The 15,626-nt window shown below is 41.8% G+C and overlaps 1 protein-coding gene across 2 annotated transcripts in view; it reads right to left on the reverse strand.

Moving 5' to 3' along the window:
• The window catches only part of MSRA (methionine sulfoxide reductase A), a 334,984-nt gene extending 319,558 nt beyond the window's left edge, over window positions 1-15,426 (reverse strand). Inside the window, exon 1 of one of the 2 annotated variants that reach the window (XM_079139990.1) lies at window positions 14,927-15,426. In XM_079139990.1, the coding sequence (XP_078996116.1) occupies window positions 14,927-15,062 (136 nt within the window). In that variant the 5' untranslated portion in view covers window positions 15,063-15,426. The remainder of the gene's footprint in view (window positions 1-14,926) is intronic. The other variant, XM_079139989.1, reaches the window with a different exon arrangement.
• Between the last annotated feature and the right edge of the window lie 200 nt (window positions 15,427-15,626).

Genomic DNA, 15,626 nt, shown 5'->3' on the forward strand with positions numbered 1-15,626 from the left:
AGATATCTTCAAGCAATCTGATTGCTTACCAAATGAGTAGTTAAAAAAAAAAAAAAGTTCAAGGGGGTTTCAAAAAGAGGAGGGTCAAGCATGCTGGAGAGTAAGAAAAGGCATCACCACAGGAGGTGGCCGGAGGGGCAAAGGAAGCATGACAAAGAGATGAAAAAAAGAGTATTGTCAAAAAAGCTATGTATGGAGTGGACAGATCAAGCAAGATGGAATAAAATGTATATGTAGAGACTCAGGACATAACATCTCTACCAATTCATAACCAGTAAGCACAAAACAACAATGGTTTACCTTCTGTTCATTTCCTAACTTAAGGGCTCAGGTCATAAGCTTATCAAGCTCCTAGTTTTCATGCAAAGCAAGAAATTTGTCAAAGCTAAATTGCCCAAAATTCTCTTGCAGGAAGACAGTATATAGTAAATACTAATACAAAACAAAGAATTGGTGCATACAGAAATGCAACAGTCCACCAGATCCTGTAGAAATCACCAAAGTCCTGGATCTTTTTATCATGTAAACATTCTAAAACACAGCACAGTGCAGACTACAGTGAGATTCAGGGCAGGGCAGGGAGGTCAGGCATGAAGCCAGTGCAACACAGGTGACTTGTTTAGGGCGACACTCGAGATACAGAGTTAATAGCAGTTTTCTGTTTATCATGTTGGAACTACCTGAAATACTACAGATGCTGAAAATACAGACGTGTTAGAGCAGGAAGGCCTGTGGAAGGCAGCTAGATCTCCACACCCTCATCCTTCCTGCTTTCTTTTGAGGCTAGCGCCAGTCAATGACTCAAACACTAGATCTCACCAAGTTAAAAATGCACCTGTGGGGGGCTTGGGCTGTAGCTCATTGGTAGAGCACTTGCCTAGCATGTGTGAAGCACTGGGTTTGATCCTTAGCACCACATAAAAATAAACATATAAAATACAGGCATGCTATCCATCTACAACTACAGAAATAATAAAAAAAAAAAAAAAAAAAAGAAAGAAAGAAAGAAAGAAAATGCATGTATGGAATGAATTGGACAGCAGGAGACAGGAGGAATCTGACAGGTAAAAGAAAGGCAAAGCAAAAGAAAGAGTTCATGAAACTATAGTGGGATTCAGAAACCTCTTCTGTAAAAGTCCAGATAAAAGTATCTTGGGTTCCAAAGGTCATACTGTCTCAATCACAACTCAATTCTGTTGTTATACTGCAAAAGCAAAATAAGCATGCCTGTGTTTCAATAAAACTTTATTTGTAAAAACAGGCACTAGAAAACCAATTCAATACAGTACGCTCAGGAAGTCAGGTGGTGACCTTTGCTGGCCCCCCTGGTAGTGGGATTCTCCTCTGAAGCTGACAACTAGTGGGTAGTTGATAAATAAGCTTCAACATCAGCCTCAGCCTCAGCCACAACCTGATACAAAAACCAACTTGAACAGATCAGGGCCTTAATTGTAAAATTAAAACTAGAAAACTTTAAGGGAGAAAAATGCTCCAAAGATCTCCAGGATCACAGTAAGGCAGAGTTCTACAGCTTGACACAAAAAGCATGACACATAAAAAGAAAACCTGGTAAGTGGAACTCAACCAAAGATGAAAACTTCTTCTTTGCAAAAGGCCTTATTACAAAGATAAAAAGACAAGTTACAGTCTAGGAGAAAATATATGCAAACCCACATCTGACAAAGAACTAGTATATACAAACAACTCAACCTAACAGTAAAAATAATAATAATCCAATTAGAAATGTCTAACATTTTACCAAAGACTTTTCACCAAAGAGGATATACAAATGACATGTATATTTTTTCCACATCCTAACCTTCACTAGAAAATAATTATCCTCTTTTCTTCCATATATTGGAGCAAATCCACATAGCTTCCTAGTCCAAGCATAACCCTGAAGAAGAAGAAGAAGAAGAAGAAAAGTCTTTATGGCATAACTTATTTTTTAAGTTATCTGCAGCCGGCTGGGTGACCTCTTGCCTTCACCATTGGCAGTCAGGTGCTTTCCCTGGAGTCCATGGTTCCCAGGCTCCTGCCCAGGATGGGGTGGCATGGGCCTGCACGCGGCATCACAGTGGGCACGGGGCTGGGGCAGTGCTGCTTGGAGCCAGAGCACGCATCTTGGTGTGGGAGAAACGTGGCGGTGAGCAAGAAACTCCAGGACTGACAGAGACTCCTGCGGAGGCTGGCCAGGAGGTGAGTGGCTGCTGGTGAACAGGTTCTTGGGAAGAGAAAAGGCACCGCAGGCTTCCAACAGGGCAGGGCTTTCTGGGGGGTCCTATCTGACAGCTCCCCACTGGTTCTGCAACTCAAAGGCAGTTTTATTTTCATCTGCTAACTACAGTACTTGGAGATTTTTTTTTTCCAGCTGGAAAGCTATGAATTCCCTCAAAGTTTTTCATTTTCATGACTCTTCCCTTTGGGGTACAATCTGTCAAAATACCAATTTTTTTCAGTAAGTCAAAGAAGAGTTTGTGGCCTCATCTGATCAAAGGCTTTTAACTTTTCACATTGTATTTGACCTAAGCAAACTGTAAGTTACCTAACAGTACACTACAAATATTTTTTTAAATCAAAGGTAAAACATGAAAAATTTATAAAGGAAATTCAACACTAATATTATTACTTTACCATGGTAACATTTTTCAAAAGAATTCATTTTTTGTATATTCTCTGGGAAGACATTCAATGTTCTTAAATTTTTTTTCCTCATGATTTAAATGTAATGGTAATGTATTCATTGAATATATTGTCGCTCTGAATTTCCTCCAGTTTTACTATTACCAGTCTTTGCTCTATTATGATGTAAATTTAATAAACTTATTCAACAAGGTAGTGGATCCAAAATATACTCTGCCGAGAAACACCACAGATACACTCACATGAAATGATAAAGAAGTCCTACAGGAATATAAGAAGCCATGTCTTTCTCATGTTGGACAGTAACCTCATGTCAACTTCGGTTATAGGCCCATTATACAGAAAGGGACCCAAACAACACAGAGATCTCCGGTCAAGGAAAATCAAGCACTAAGCATCATGAGTTGACAGTCAAACATCTCACCAAAGGAGAAGAGCTTTTGGATAGGATATCAAAAGGGAATCAGTCATGGAATCCAAGAGCCAGCAGGGTACTGTAATCAGGCTAGGAGCTCAGGAAACATGAGGGGGGAATAGTTATCACTCAGCCCCAAATATAGGAAAGAAAATCTACCTTTTCTGCCTAAAGAGAAGTAGTGCCACTGACGGAAATGTGGATGTTAAAACAGGTAGCCAGTGGTTTCCGGTGAAATGACACGGTGGCTTTTAGGTTTAGGGCGACAGTAGGACATACACATCCCGTTAGGATTTAGAAACATAAACGTGGAACTTTTGCAAGATGAGATGTAGATTTCAGAAGCCAGGCACAGAAGAGAGGGGCTAGAACCAGGAAAGAAGACAGCCCGCGGAGGGAGGGAGGGAAAGAAGAACAGGAAGGGGCGGTGTGAGCACATGCCAAAGATAAGGCCCAGGTCACGTGCTTTCAACTTCTTACCATCTTTCAACTCAAAACATGACGAGCAGATGGACAGAAGTTGAGATGACTGGATTGCTATGTGAAGATGACCCTGAGCTCACTACAAGTCTGACACGGCTAAAGCTCTGGGCCACATGGCAAAGCTCAATCCTCTGCTCCCATCCTGGGCAGTTTCTCTGAGCTAAAGCGAGGAGAGGAAAGTGGCAGGTAAACAGACCGTCACGCTGTCATATAGGCAAGTGGCACTCCTTTTCACATATATTTGTACTTGGCTACAGAAATTCTACCTAGCTGATGATGCTTCCCGAATATGACAGGAAAAACCAACAACATGGCAACTGGCAGACAATGACATGCCCACGCCCCCAATCCCAACATACTGCAACACACTGTGCTCCCCTGGCCCCCCAGCTTTCCTTGACTGTCATGTGCCATCGTATCCCATGTGGCATGTCTATTAAGCACAGTACCACTCAGAAGGGCCCTGCCTCTCAGGCACCATGCTGCTGTCATTCAGAAGAACTTGATGTCTGCCTATTGACAATTCCTGCCCTCGAATAGCTTACTCCTAGTACCACCTACTCACCAAACAGTGGGTATTGTGACTCTCTCAGACAAAGTGGGAATTCATGGTAGGAGAAAGATGAACAGATAGCATGAAGAAGATCCACAACTCTCATTCATCTCTCTATGACATCTAGAAACCATCCCTGGAAGAATTCTGAGTCTCAGACATCACCAGACATTCAAGGACCTTGGTGGGTTCAGGACTGCTCGACCACCCAAGGGCTGCTGTGTGGGAAGGGGTCAGACCAAGCTCAGCAAGGAGGTACTACCCTGTCCTTCCTGAGGCCTGGCAGCCCTCCTGCTCTCTAAAGCCCAGGGCTCAGCTGTTGTCGCCTCACCCAGCCAGCCTCCCCAGCCACTGGCTTTCCTCCCTCCCACATCCCCTCCCCACCCAGGCAGAGGCTCACAGGGACTCCCAAACCTGAGGGTGGCAGGCCAAGGCCCCACATGAATGGTGCTGAACTCTGACCTTTCCCCATCCCTGCTGCAGGTGCCTAGCAAGCCTCTGCTCAGGAACTCAATCCCTTCATCCAGCCAGAAGCCAAGAAGGATAGAAAGAACAGACTGAAGAAATCCACACAAATCCATCACCACTACTGGAACAATTTAGAGTAAATGCCCATGTCAGCTATGTTGGCTTCTCTGTGGCACTGTGGTGATAGAAGACCACAGAAAGACCACCCGTTTGGTCTTTGTTTTCAGATATTAACCATGCTTTGCATAATACCCATAAACCACTACTAGGTACCTGGTGTGGGCAGGAGTACCGTAGACCAGAGAAAGAAATAAGTGGCAAACATGGGGCTCCCTCAAGGAGCACAAGGTGGCTTTTCCCGCTGGAAGCCACTGTCATATAGGAAATAAGACATAGACTTGATAACTTGGCAGCAAAGCATCTAAAGCAGCAGTGCAAGAACTGATAGAAGGAATCATAAGTCGCACGTAAATGTTTGTCCAGTGAAGAAGCAAGAGATCGCTGAGGCTTGAAAGAAAAGGGCTGGGTTTACAGAAGTGGAATTAAGCCAGGCCAATTTTGAAGGAGTAAGATAAGGATATATGGAAACATATGCTTTGCCCAAGCAGGCCTTTAATAGACATTTAATGAAGGAATAAATAAAAAGATCAGAGCATGCAATCCTCGTGGGTACAGTCACAAGAACGACTGCAGAGATGGCACACTGAATCGTGTCATGAAGAAGGTGGGCTCCACAGAGGCACCATGGAACACAGGCTGAGAGACGGGGAGGGATCAGATGGTGGGGGTACAGAATACCTTCCAGGGACATCAGGGAAACAGAAAGTTCTGCAACAGAAGAGTAAAACAATCTAAGGGCTTTGCACAGGAAGCAAAGAGGAGAAATAGCAGTTCTGTGTCCTACAATTTAGAAATTAATCACACATTGGGGAAAATGTTTTTAAAAGAAAAACTGTTTCCTATCATTTTCTTCTAAAAATCTGTGTACATCACTCACCATAAAAGAACTACACATAATGCCTGACACATAATAGTAGAAGGAATTTGTCCCCAAAGATCTTTTCTTTGTATAAATGATGCCACCACAATTGACGCTTCAATAAAAATGAATATTTATGAAATGTAAAATGGCTTGGATTAACTTATTCCAATTTCACCCTCTAAATTTAGATTTTTAAATCATGCCAAAATGTAGATTTTGATTACAAAAGCGCATTGGGGGAAAAAAAGATGTACTTGACAAGGAAACGAGAGAAAAAAAATTTTTTTAAATTGAAATAAGTATGACAAAAGATGATAGAAAGGTGGTCAATTAAACTACAACAGCAGAGATATCATCCTCAACGTGGAGACATTTAGTGCACTAATGCAGTCACATTAGGAGAATCACAAGTTATAAAGAAGCATGAAGTAAAAGTCTGTGTATCCCATCCATCTCAGCTCATCGCACGGCCCTCCCCAGCTATCAGTCCTCAGCTCTCCTTTCGAAGTTTCTTTATACACACGCATGTTACTATTTTCCTCCTTGTTCACACACAAGTTAGATCCTGCCCGTACTGTTCTGACCTTGCTTTCTCGCTTCACTGTATCTTGGCAATCTCTCCACACCATTCACACAGACGGCCCACATTCTTTATACAGCTGCATATTTCATTGTGAGGATGAACCATCATTTACTTAACTAGCCCTATTGATGGGCACTTGGGTTGTTTCCAATCTTCAGCTACCGCAAACAAAGCTGCAGTGAATAACCTGGTACAGTCGTCACTTGGCACTCGTGCAAGTGGATCTGTAGGGCAATTCCCAGAAATTGAATTCCTGAGTCAAGAGGTAGGTGCATTTAAACTTTCGGTAGATGCTGCCAAGTTGCTTTCCATGAGAGCGGAGCCGACCTACGCTCTCGCCAGCACCACACGTTTCGTCGAGAATCCACCAATGGAGTGTCTTCAAAGCACTGGGGGTTTGCCAATCTGAAAGTGGTATTAGCACTGAGTGCAGCTGAGCATCTTTTTATGTCTAAGAGCCAATTGTGCTTCCTTTTCTGGAAATTATCTGCTCAAAACCTTTGCCTGCCTTCTAATGGACGTTGGGTTTTCTTACTCTAGAAGCTTCCTAGGTACTAGGGAGGCCCTCCTCCGCCTATAACAGGTGTTGCACACATGCATCCCAGGCTGTCTTCTGACTTGGCTTAAGGTGATTTTTGCCACACAGAAGACTCTTGGGTTGAAATGATCTAATATATCAGTCCTTTACATCTTTTGATTTTAAAATCACAGTAACAACAGCTTTCCTCACACCAAGATTTTAAAGGAATTCTCCTTCTCTCATACTTAAATTTACATTTAACTAACTGGAAAAAGAGTAGTTAATGTCCAGACACTCTACAGCCAAGCTAACTCGGTACATATGCCAGCCCCACTACTTTTTAGCTGTGTGATCTTGGGTAAGATACATAACCTCTCTGGGTCTCAATTTCTGCATCTACAAAAGGAGATAATAGTTACAACTTCATCTGATTATTGAGAAGAGTAAATGTGTTAGTAAATGTGATACTACCATAGGTGTGAGCTATTATAATCATCATATATCTGTTGAGAATTTAATTTTGTTTCAGCCGTGAAGTACAGAGCCAACATTTTTCCCCATATTGCTACCCATTTTTCCCAACACCACTTACTAAATAGTCCATCTTTTTCCCCACTGAGTTACCACTTTTATCAAATGCTATAATCCTATATGTATTTAAGAATTTCTAATCTTTTCCCCCTCTCTCTTTTGTACACCACTAATTCTCTTATCTTGCCTGACAACTGGCTAGGACCTATAACACAACATTAAATTGAGAGGAAACAGGTAAACATGAGTAGTGGGAACATGGAGATTTAGGAGTTAATTCTACAGGCTGAACCTACATGGATTAAACTCAGGGGCACTTGACCACTGAGCCACATCCCCAGCCCTATTTTGTATTTTATTTAGAGACAGGTTCTCACTGAGTTGCTTAGCACCTTGCTTTTGCTGAGGCTGGCTTTGGACTTGCAATCTCCCTGCCTCAGCCTCCCGAGCCTCTGGGATTACAGGCATGTGCCATCCACCCAGTTCAACATGTTTTTAAAGAAACAACTTACACAGAGTTATCCTGGCCCTGCTCTGACTTAAGATAATAGCCCCTAACAAGAATCACATGATAATCTCAATAGACAAAGAAAAAATATTTAACAAAATACAGCACCCTTTCGTGTTCAAAACACTAGAAAAACTAGGGATAGTAGGAACATACCTCAACATTGTAAAAGCCATATATGCATTCCCTCTAAAAACTGGAACAAGACTTTTAGTCAATATCATCCTTGAAACTCTAGGCAGAGCAATTAGAAAGAAATTAAAGGGATAAAAATAGGTAAAGAAGAACTCAAACTATCACTATTTGCCAATGACATGATTCTACATTTAGAAGATTCAAAAAATTCCACCAGAAAACTTCTAGAACAAATAAATGAATTCAGCAAAGTAGCAGGATATAAAATCAATGCCCATAAATCAAATATGTTCCTGTACATAAGCAATGAATACACTGAAAGAGATATTAGGAAAATTACTCCATTCAAAATAGCCTCAAAAAATATATATAAATAATAAAATAACAAAAGAGGTGAAAGACCTCTACAATGAAAAATATAGAACACTAAAGAAAGAAATTGAAGAGGACCTTAGAAGATGGAAAGACTTCCCATGCTCCTGGATAGGCAGAAATATTGTCAAAATGGCCATACTACCAAAAGCATTATACAGATTTAATGCAATCCTATCAAAATCCCAACAACATTCTTCATAGAACTAGAAAAAGAAATCATGAAATTCATTCTTCCAAATAAGAGATCCAGAATAGCCAAAACAATCCTTAGTAAGAAAAGTGAAGCAGGAGGCAAAACACTACCAGACTTTACACTACAGAACCACAGTAACAAAAACAGCATGGTATGGCACCAAAACAGACACACAGACCAATGGTACAAAATAAAAGACACAGAGATAAACCCACATAAATGTAGTTATCTCATACTAGACAAAGGTGCCAAAAACATTCACTGGAGAAAAGATAGCCTATTCAACAAATGATCCTAGGAAAAATGGAAAGCCACGTGTTAAAAAATGAAATTAAACTCTTATCTCTTACCCTGCATGAAACTCAACTCAAAGTGGACCAAAGACTAAGGCACTAGACTAGAGATCCTGCACCTTACACCAAAATCTTCACCATATCACCCTAGGATCTAACTTCCTTAACAAGACCCCTAAAGAACAAGAAGTAAAATCAAGAATCAATAAGTGGGATGGATTCAAACTAAAAAGCTCCTTCTCAGCAAAAGAAACAACCAAAAATGTGAAGAGAGAGCCTACAGATTGGGAGAAAATCTGTACCACATGCATCTCAGATAAAGTATTAATCTCTAGGATACATAAAGAATTCAAAAAACTTAACACCAAAAGAGCAAATAACCCAATCAATAAATGGGCTAAGGAACTGAACAGATACTTCACAGAAGAAGAAATACAATGGATCAACAAATATATGAAAAAATGTTCAACATCACTAGTGATTAGAGAAACGCAAATCAAAACTACTCTAAAATTTTATCTCACTCCAGTCAGAATGGCAATCATCAAGAATACAGGCAACAATGAATGTTGGCAAGGATGTGGGGGAAAAGGCACACTCATACATTGTTGGTGGGACTGCAAATTGGTGCAAGCACTAAGGAAGATTCCTCAGAAAACTTGGAATGGGACTACCATTTGACCCAGCTATCCCACTTTAAGGTTTATACTCAAAGGACTTAAAATCGCTGTTTACAGCAGCTCAATTCACAATAGCTAAACTATGGGACCAACCTAGGTGCCCTTCGATAAATGAGTGGATAAAGAAAATGGGGTGTATATATATTCAACGGAATAATACTCAGCTTTAAAGAAGAATGAAATTATGGCATTTGTCAGTAAATGGATGGAGTTGGAGAATATCATGTTAAGTGAAATAAGCCAATCCCAAAAAACCAAAGGTCAAATGTTTTCTCTGATATGCGGATTCTAATTCACAATAATTGGGGGCAGGGTGCTAGGAAAGAATAGAGTTACTTTAGGTAGAGGGGAATGAAGGCAGGGGAGGGGATACGGGGATAGGAAGGATAGTAGGATGAAACCGACATTATTACCTTATGTACATATATGACTACATGACTGATGTGATTCTACAACACGTACAATCAGAAAAATGAGAAATTATACCCCATTTATGTATGATATATCAAAGTGCATAAACACATTCTACTTTCAGGTATAATTAATTAGAACAAATTTTTAAATTTTTTTAAAAGATAATAGCTGCATATTGTTCACAGGGTTGAGGAGTGTTTGCCCAATGTTCCTCTTTAAACAAAAGAAAGACAGATTACCCTGACCAGAGGCTTGAGCGCTTAACAGCCTCAAGGTCTAGGAAAACAAGTTCCTAACAAAAATCAGCCAGCACAGGCCAAGATGAACAAAAGTCACCTTTAGGTCCTCAATATGTCATTTTAATCTCATTGTGACTATAAATCTTATACCCCCTCTGGGTTTCACTTAGGTACTTATGGGTAGAAACATGCCCAGTAGGTATGGAGGAACCTGAAATAATCCAACTGTCAATCAAGAGCCAGGAGTGGTGCTTGGGCAGGGTTCTCCAAAACAGCCCCTTAACCCCAATAAAAGCTGGGACACAAAGAAAGGAGTTCTCCATCTCCTCTCTGAGATCACCCACTCTCTCACTTCTTTCCTTGCTCTAACTCGAGTCTTACTTGAATCTTCTCTTGCAAGAACACAAGAATGTAGAACACAACAGTGACCCATGGTAACTAAATAGTAACTACTTAGTGTAAGCCTATTTTTGTTACAATCCAACTTAGCTAGCCTGGGGAAATTAAACATTAAAAATTTTAAAGGTTTGAATCTTACCTTCTTGCAAAGTGTAAATATACTACTACATCACACTAATAAAAAAGTAGTAGTTTCTTTAAATACTAACAAAGGAGGATTTTTTTTTTTTTTCAAAAAGGCAGAATTAAAATTAAGATGATCAACCAAAAGTGTCTGGTAACAGTGCACACCAGGTATCCAGGCTAAGCCCACATCCTTCCTTGTCTTGCTTCAACTTAAGCAACACTCTCTAATGTTTCATAATTGAGCCTGAAGTTGGCCTTTGGGCTAACATAGATATAATTTTATCATATTAAGGAAGTAGCCATCTACTCCCACCCTGCTGAGTGTTAATGTCATGAACAGTTGTTAAATTTGATCAAATAACTTCTCAGTATTTGGAGAGATAGCTATGCCATTATTTTCTTTAGATTAAACAATGAGTTATAGTAACAAGGTCTCTACTATTAACAAGTAATCCTTGCATTCTATGGCTAATCTCCATGGCTGGGTTCTGTTTACTCACATTTATTTAGCATTTTGTGTCAATCCTCATTCATAAAACCAGTCTGTAGTTTCTATTTTTGTGTGATCTTTCTCAGGTTTGTTCTCAATGTTAAACTTGCTTCTTGAAAATAATCTGGATGTTTCCTTCATTTTAAATAATACTGCTGTTATTTGATCTTCAAAATGTTTGGTAGACATTCTCTGAGAAACTCTCTGGACGTCATGCTTTGGGAAGAGGTAACTCTTTGACAACTTTATTTCTTCTGTGAAAACTGAAATGTTTAGATTTTCTATCTTCTGGGGTCAGTTTGGGTCACTTATCAATTATGTCAATTCTGAACTGGGGCTGTAGCTCAGTAGTGTAGCACATGCCTGGCACGTTTGAGGACCTGGATTTGATCCAAGATAAAAGAAAAAATTCCATTCGACTTTTCAAATTTATTTTCAAAGGTTTGAGAAAATAGTCTCCTATGATTCTTTCAATTTTGTTTCTGCATCCTCCTTCTCAGTTCTCCCTTTGTGTATCTGCACCTTCTTCCTTTTTTGCTTTATTAGACCTGTTAGTCATTTACACTTTTTATTATTGCAGTTTAGTTTCCAAAGAGCTACCTTTGGAACTAACACTATTCTATTTTATCCCCCCATATTTTTTCTTGGTGCATTATAATTATACATGATGATGGAGTTCATTATTATGTATTTGCTCATGCACATAAAAAAACAATATAATTTGGCCAATATCATTCCCCAGTATTTCCTCTTTACCCCTTCCCCTGTTCTCTTTCCTCTATTTAACTGATCTCCCTTTGATTTTTATGAGCCCTTCCCCTTTTCTTTTCCTAGTTCCTCTCTAGCTTCCACATAGGAAAGAAAACATGACCCCTGACTTTCTGAGTTTGGCTTACTTCACTTAATATAATGTTCTCAAGTTCCATCCATTTTCCTGCAAATAAAGTAATTTCATTGTTTTATGGCTGAACAAAACTCTACTGTGTATATATAATACATTTTTTTTTTATCCATTTATCCATTGAGGGACACTTAGGCTAGTTCTGTAGCTGGATTATTTTGAATTGGGTGCTATAAACATGGCCAAGCATACATCGCTACAGTATGCTGACTTTAATTCTTTAGGATAAATACCAATGAGTAGTATAGCTGGGTCCTATGTCTGATCTTTTGTCTACTTTTTTCTGTTTACCCTAAAGTTCCTAGAAGAAGAAATCTTCAGCAGGTATTCTGCATCTCTTCCCTCCCTACTCTAAAAAAGCAACACAATGAAAAACAATAAACCCTACTGAGGAACATAAAGACTGGTTAAGATAAAGCTAAACTGAAAATAAAAAAACAAAACCAAAAAATTTAAATAAAACAGTAATAAAAAGATACAGCAGAACTGAATTTAATATGATTTGGACACCATCACTCCCCAGTATTTCCTCACTCTTCCCCTCCTCACTTCCCTCCCACTGGCCCCTGTTCTTTCTTCTAATGATATCCCTTCCATTTTTATGAGTTCTCTTTCCCCTCCTTTTCCTTTTTCCTTGCTAGCTTCTACATATAAGAGAAAACACCATCCTTGATCTTGAACTAGTTCACAGGTATTATCTAAAAATCTAACATTATTTTGGATTGTTTCTTTGGTATCTGGAGGGTATAGCAAAATGCTGTCGTACATAAAAAGGAAGATTACAGCAAGCTGAGGAAGTTCAGCATTCAAAAGCATTGCCTTATTATGAAGAATACAAGTAACAATAAATGTTGGTGAGGATGTGGGGGGAAAGGTGCACTCAAACATTGTTTGATGGGACTGCAAACAACCACTCTGGAAAGCAGAATGGAGATTCCTCAAAAAACTAGGAATGGAACCATCATATGACCCAGCTGTGCCTCTCCTTGGTATACATCCGAAAGAACTAAAATCAGCACACTACAGTGATACAGGCATATCAATGTTCATAGCAGCACAATTCATAATATCCAAGTTATGGAACCAGACCCAGGTGTCCATCAACAGATGAATGCATAAAGAAAATGCAGTATATACACAAGGAGTTTTACTCAGTCATAAAAAAAAAATGGAATTATGGCATTTGCTGGTAAATGAATGGAACCGGAGAACATCATGTAAGTGAAACAAGCCAAACTCAAAATCAAAAGCCAAATGTTTTCTCTTGTGAGGAAGCTAAAGCAAAATAAGAGGAGTAGGGGAGGCAGGGAAATCAGATACCATAAAAGGAAGATCAGTGGAGTAGAAGAAAGAGAGAAGGAGGGAGGAAGTGACTGAAAAGGGGAGGAAATGTGGAATGAATTTAACAAAATCATGCTATGGGCATGTATAAATATACCACAGTGAATTTCACCTTTAGGTATAAAGCACCAGTCAAAAATAAATAAACCAGTGAAAGGAAGATCAGTAGAACAGAGGAAGGAGAATGGGGAAGGCAGGAGGAGAAAGTGGGGAGCACCAGGGACTGAAATGGAGTAAATTAAATTCCATGCACGTATGATTTTGTCAAAATAAAACTATTATGTATAACTATAATGTTTGAAAAAAAAAAAAAAGCATTGCCTTTAAATGTCCACTTACAAATACAGGCTTGTAAAACAGAATTCTAAAGATAAAGTTTAGATAAGCTGGCTATAAAGTCCATATTTTTAAAAAATCTAGATTTTTTTTCAACTTAATCCCTGGATTTAAGTTAAAAAATAAACTTCTAAGGCTGATGATAATTGAGTAAAATGATGGAGGTGGAGTAAAGAAAACTGAAACTGCTAATTAGGTGAATGAGAAAAAGGTCACACCATTTCCAAATTGCCTCAGACCCCAAAAATCTCTACCTCTGTTAATTTTACAGTAAGTATTTCATAATACACAAACCCTTGGCAATGGAAAGCACTGCACCATCATTTCCCTCATCAGAAATGCTTGGGGACCAGAGGTATTTCAGATTTTTTTTTCCCCCATTGGAATATTGATATAACACGAGGAGGTATCATGGACACTTGAAGCAAGCCTAGAACGAAATTCGCTTATGTTTTCTAGACATCTTACACACACACGGCCTTAGGATGATTTCACTGCGTTGTAACTGTGATCCATTGCCCACCGTGTGATCTGGAATTCTCCACTTGTGGAATCGTGTTGATAAGACACTGTGGATTCCGATTTTCGAATTAGGGATGCTCAACCAGTACTACTCACAGTGCGGCCCTGGTACTGGTGGACCCATACAGTCCCAAACAGAAACTGAGTAAGTTTTCGAAAAGGTGGACACTGGTGGGCATCCAAACGTGGTCATTTTTCTGGTATTTCCTCCTTACTGTATTTCCCATAAGTATCTGCACAAGAACGACTGGGAAGTTTGGGAAGCGCTGCTCTAAAATGACCGCTCCGCATGACTGGTCACGAGGGACAGCGGCGGTCCCAGGGGGCCCGGGGCAATTCTTGCAGCCAGAACGGTGGCCTCAAAACGCAGGTCTGCAGCGCCAGGTCTCGTTCCGGCGCTTCCAGAACAACGCACACCGCGCGTCGGCTGCGAAGGCCGCAGCCGCGGGGTGGCGGGAGCGGACGCCGGGAGGGCGCGGAGCCGGCGCGGACGCGCCGCGGCGGGGCGAGCGCGCGCCCCCGGCCCAGCGCCTGGCTGCAGTACCGCAGGCCGGCGGAGTGAAGCGGTCGCTCTGGGCCCTTCCAGAGGCTCTGCTTCGTTTCGGCGCGCGACCGGCCGAACAACCCGAAGAGCTCCGACTGCAGCTCAGGCCCCTCTGCCCGGCTACGGCCGCGGGCGCCCAACGCGACGGAGCCACCCGCCCTCCGCCCGCCGGAGACCGGCCGCGGCTTCCTTCCGGGCGGCGGCGGACGCACGCGCCGGTTCCGCGCATGCGCGGCGGCGTGCGCTGCCTACCTGCCACGGGCATCGGCTCCCCGCGGCCCGGCAAGGCCTCCTGGGGGCCGACGAGCTTCGAGGCCGAGTCGCCCATCCTCGGGACGGGAACGAGGCCGTGGAGGAGCTGGCGGGCCCTCCTGGTGGCCCGGAGCATGGGCGGGCGCCGGCCGAGGAGCGTCCGAGCGCGGAGCCGCGCGGCGGGCGGGCGGGCGGGCGGGCGGCGGAGTCGAGGTTGCTTAAGCCGGGCCCTCGGCCGTCAGCGAGGGCGTGTTCTTCCCGCGGGGGTGCCTGGCCCAGCGCGGCCGCCCGCGAGTCCGGCTCTCCGCTCAGGGGCAAAGTTCTTGGGCGGACAGCGAGCGTCCTCCTTGCCCACAAGTACGTGAAGCGGCAGGGGCCAAAAGGTAGTCGTGTGTGGCCTGGTGGTCCTGCTTCCCGCTTGGCCACCGCCCGGCAGTCGTTCACTGAGCCCAGTAAGGGTGAGGCCCGGCCTTCCGGACAGCTAGGAAATGCATGTTTTCTTTGGAGCCATCGTAGAGACATGTCATCACATTGATTGCTGTTGACCCAAAGAGAAAATTTAGCACGATTCTCGAAACGCGCAGGGTAGGGATGATGTATTCAACAAAATAGTGACACCTTTATATATAAAAATGTTATTAAACCCATTTTGTAGGCCATTAAATAGAGAAACCAGGCATAAATACCACCCTTAACAAGT

Source organism: Sciurus vulgaris (genome assembly GCF_902686455.1).
Source record: "Sciurus vulgaris genome assembly, chromosome: 5".
NCBI classification, from domain to species: Eukaryota; Metazoa; Chordata; class Mammalia; order Rodentia; family Sciuridae; genus Sciurus; species Sciurus vulgaris.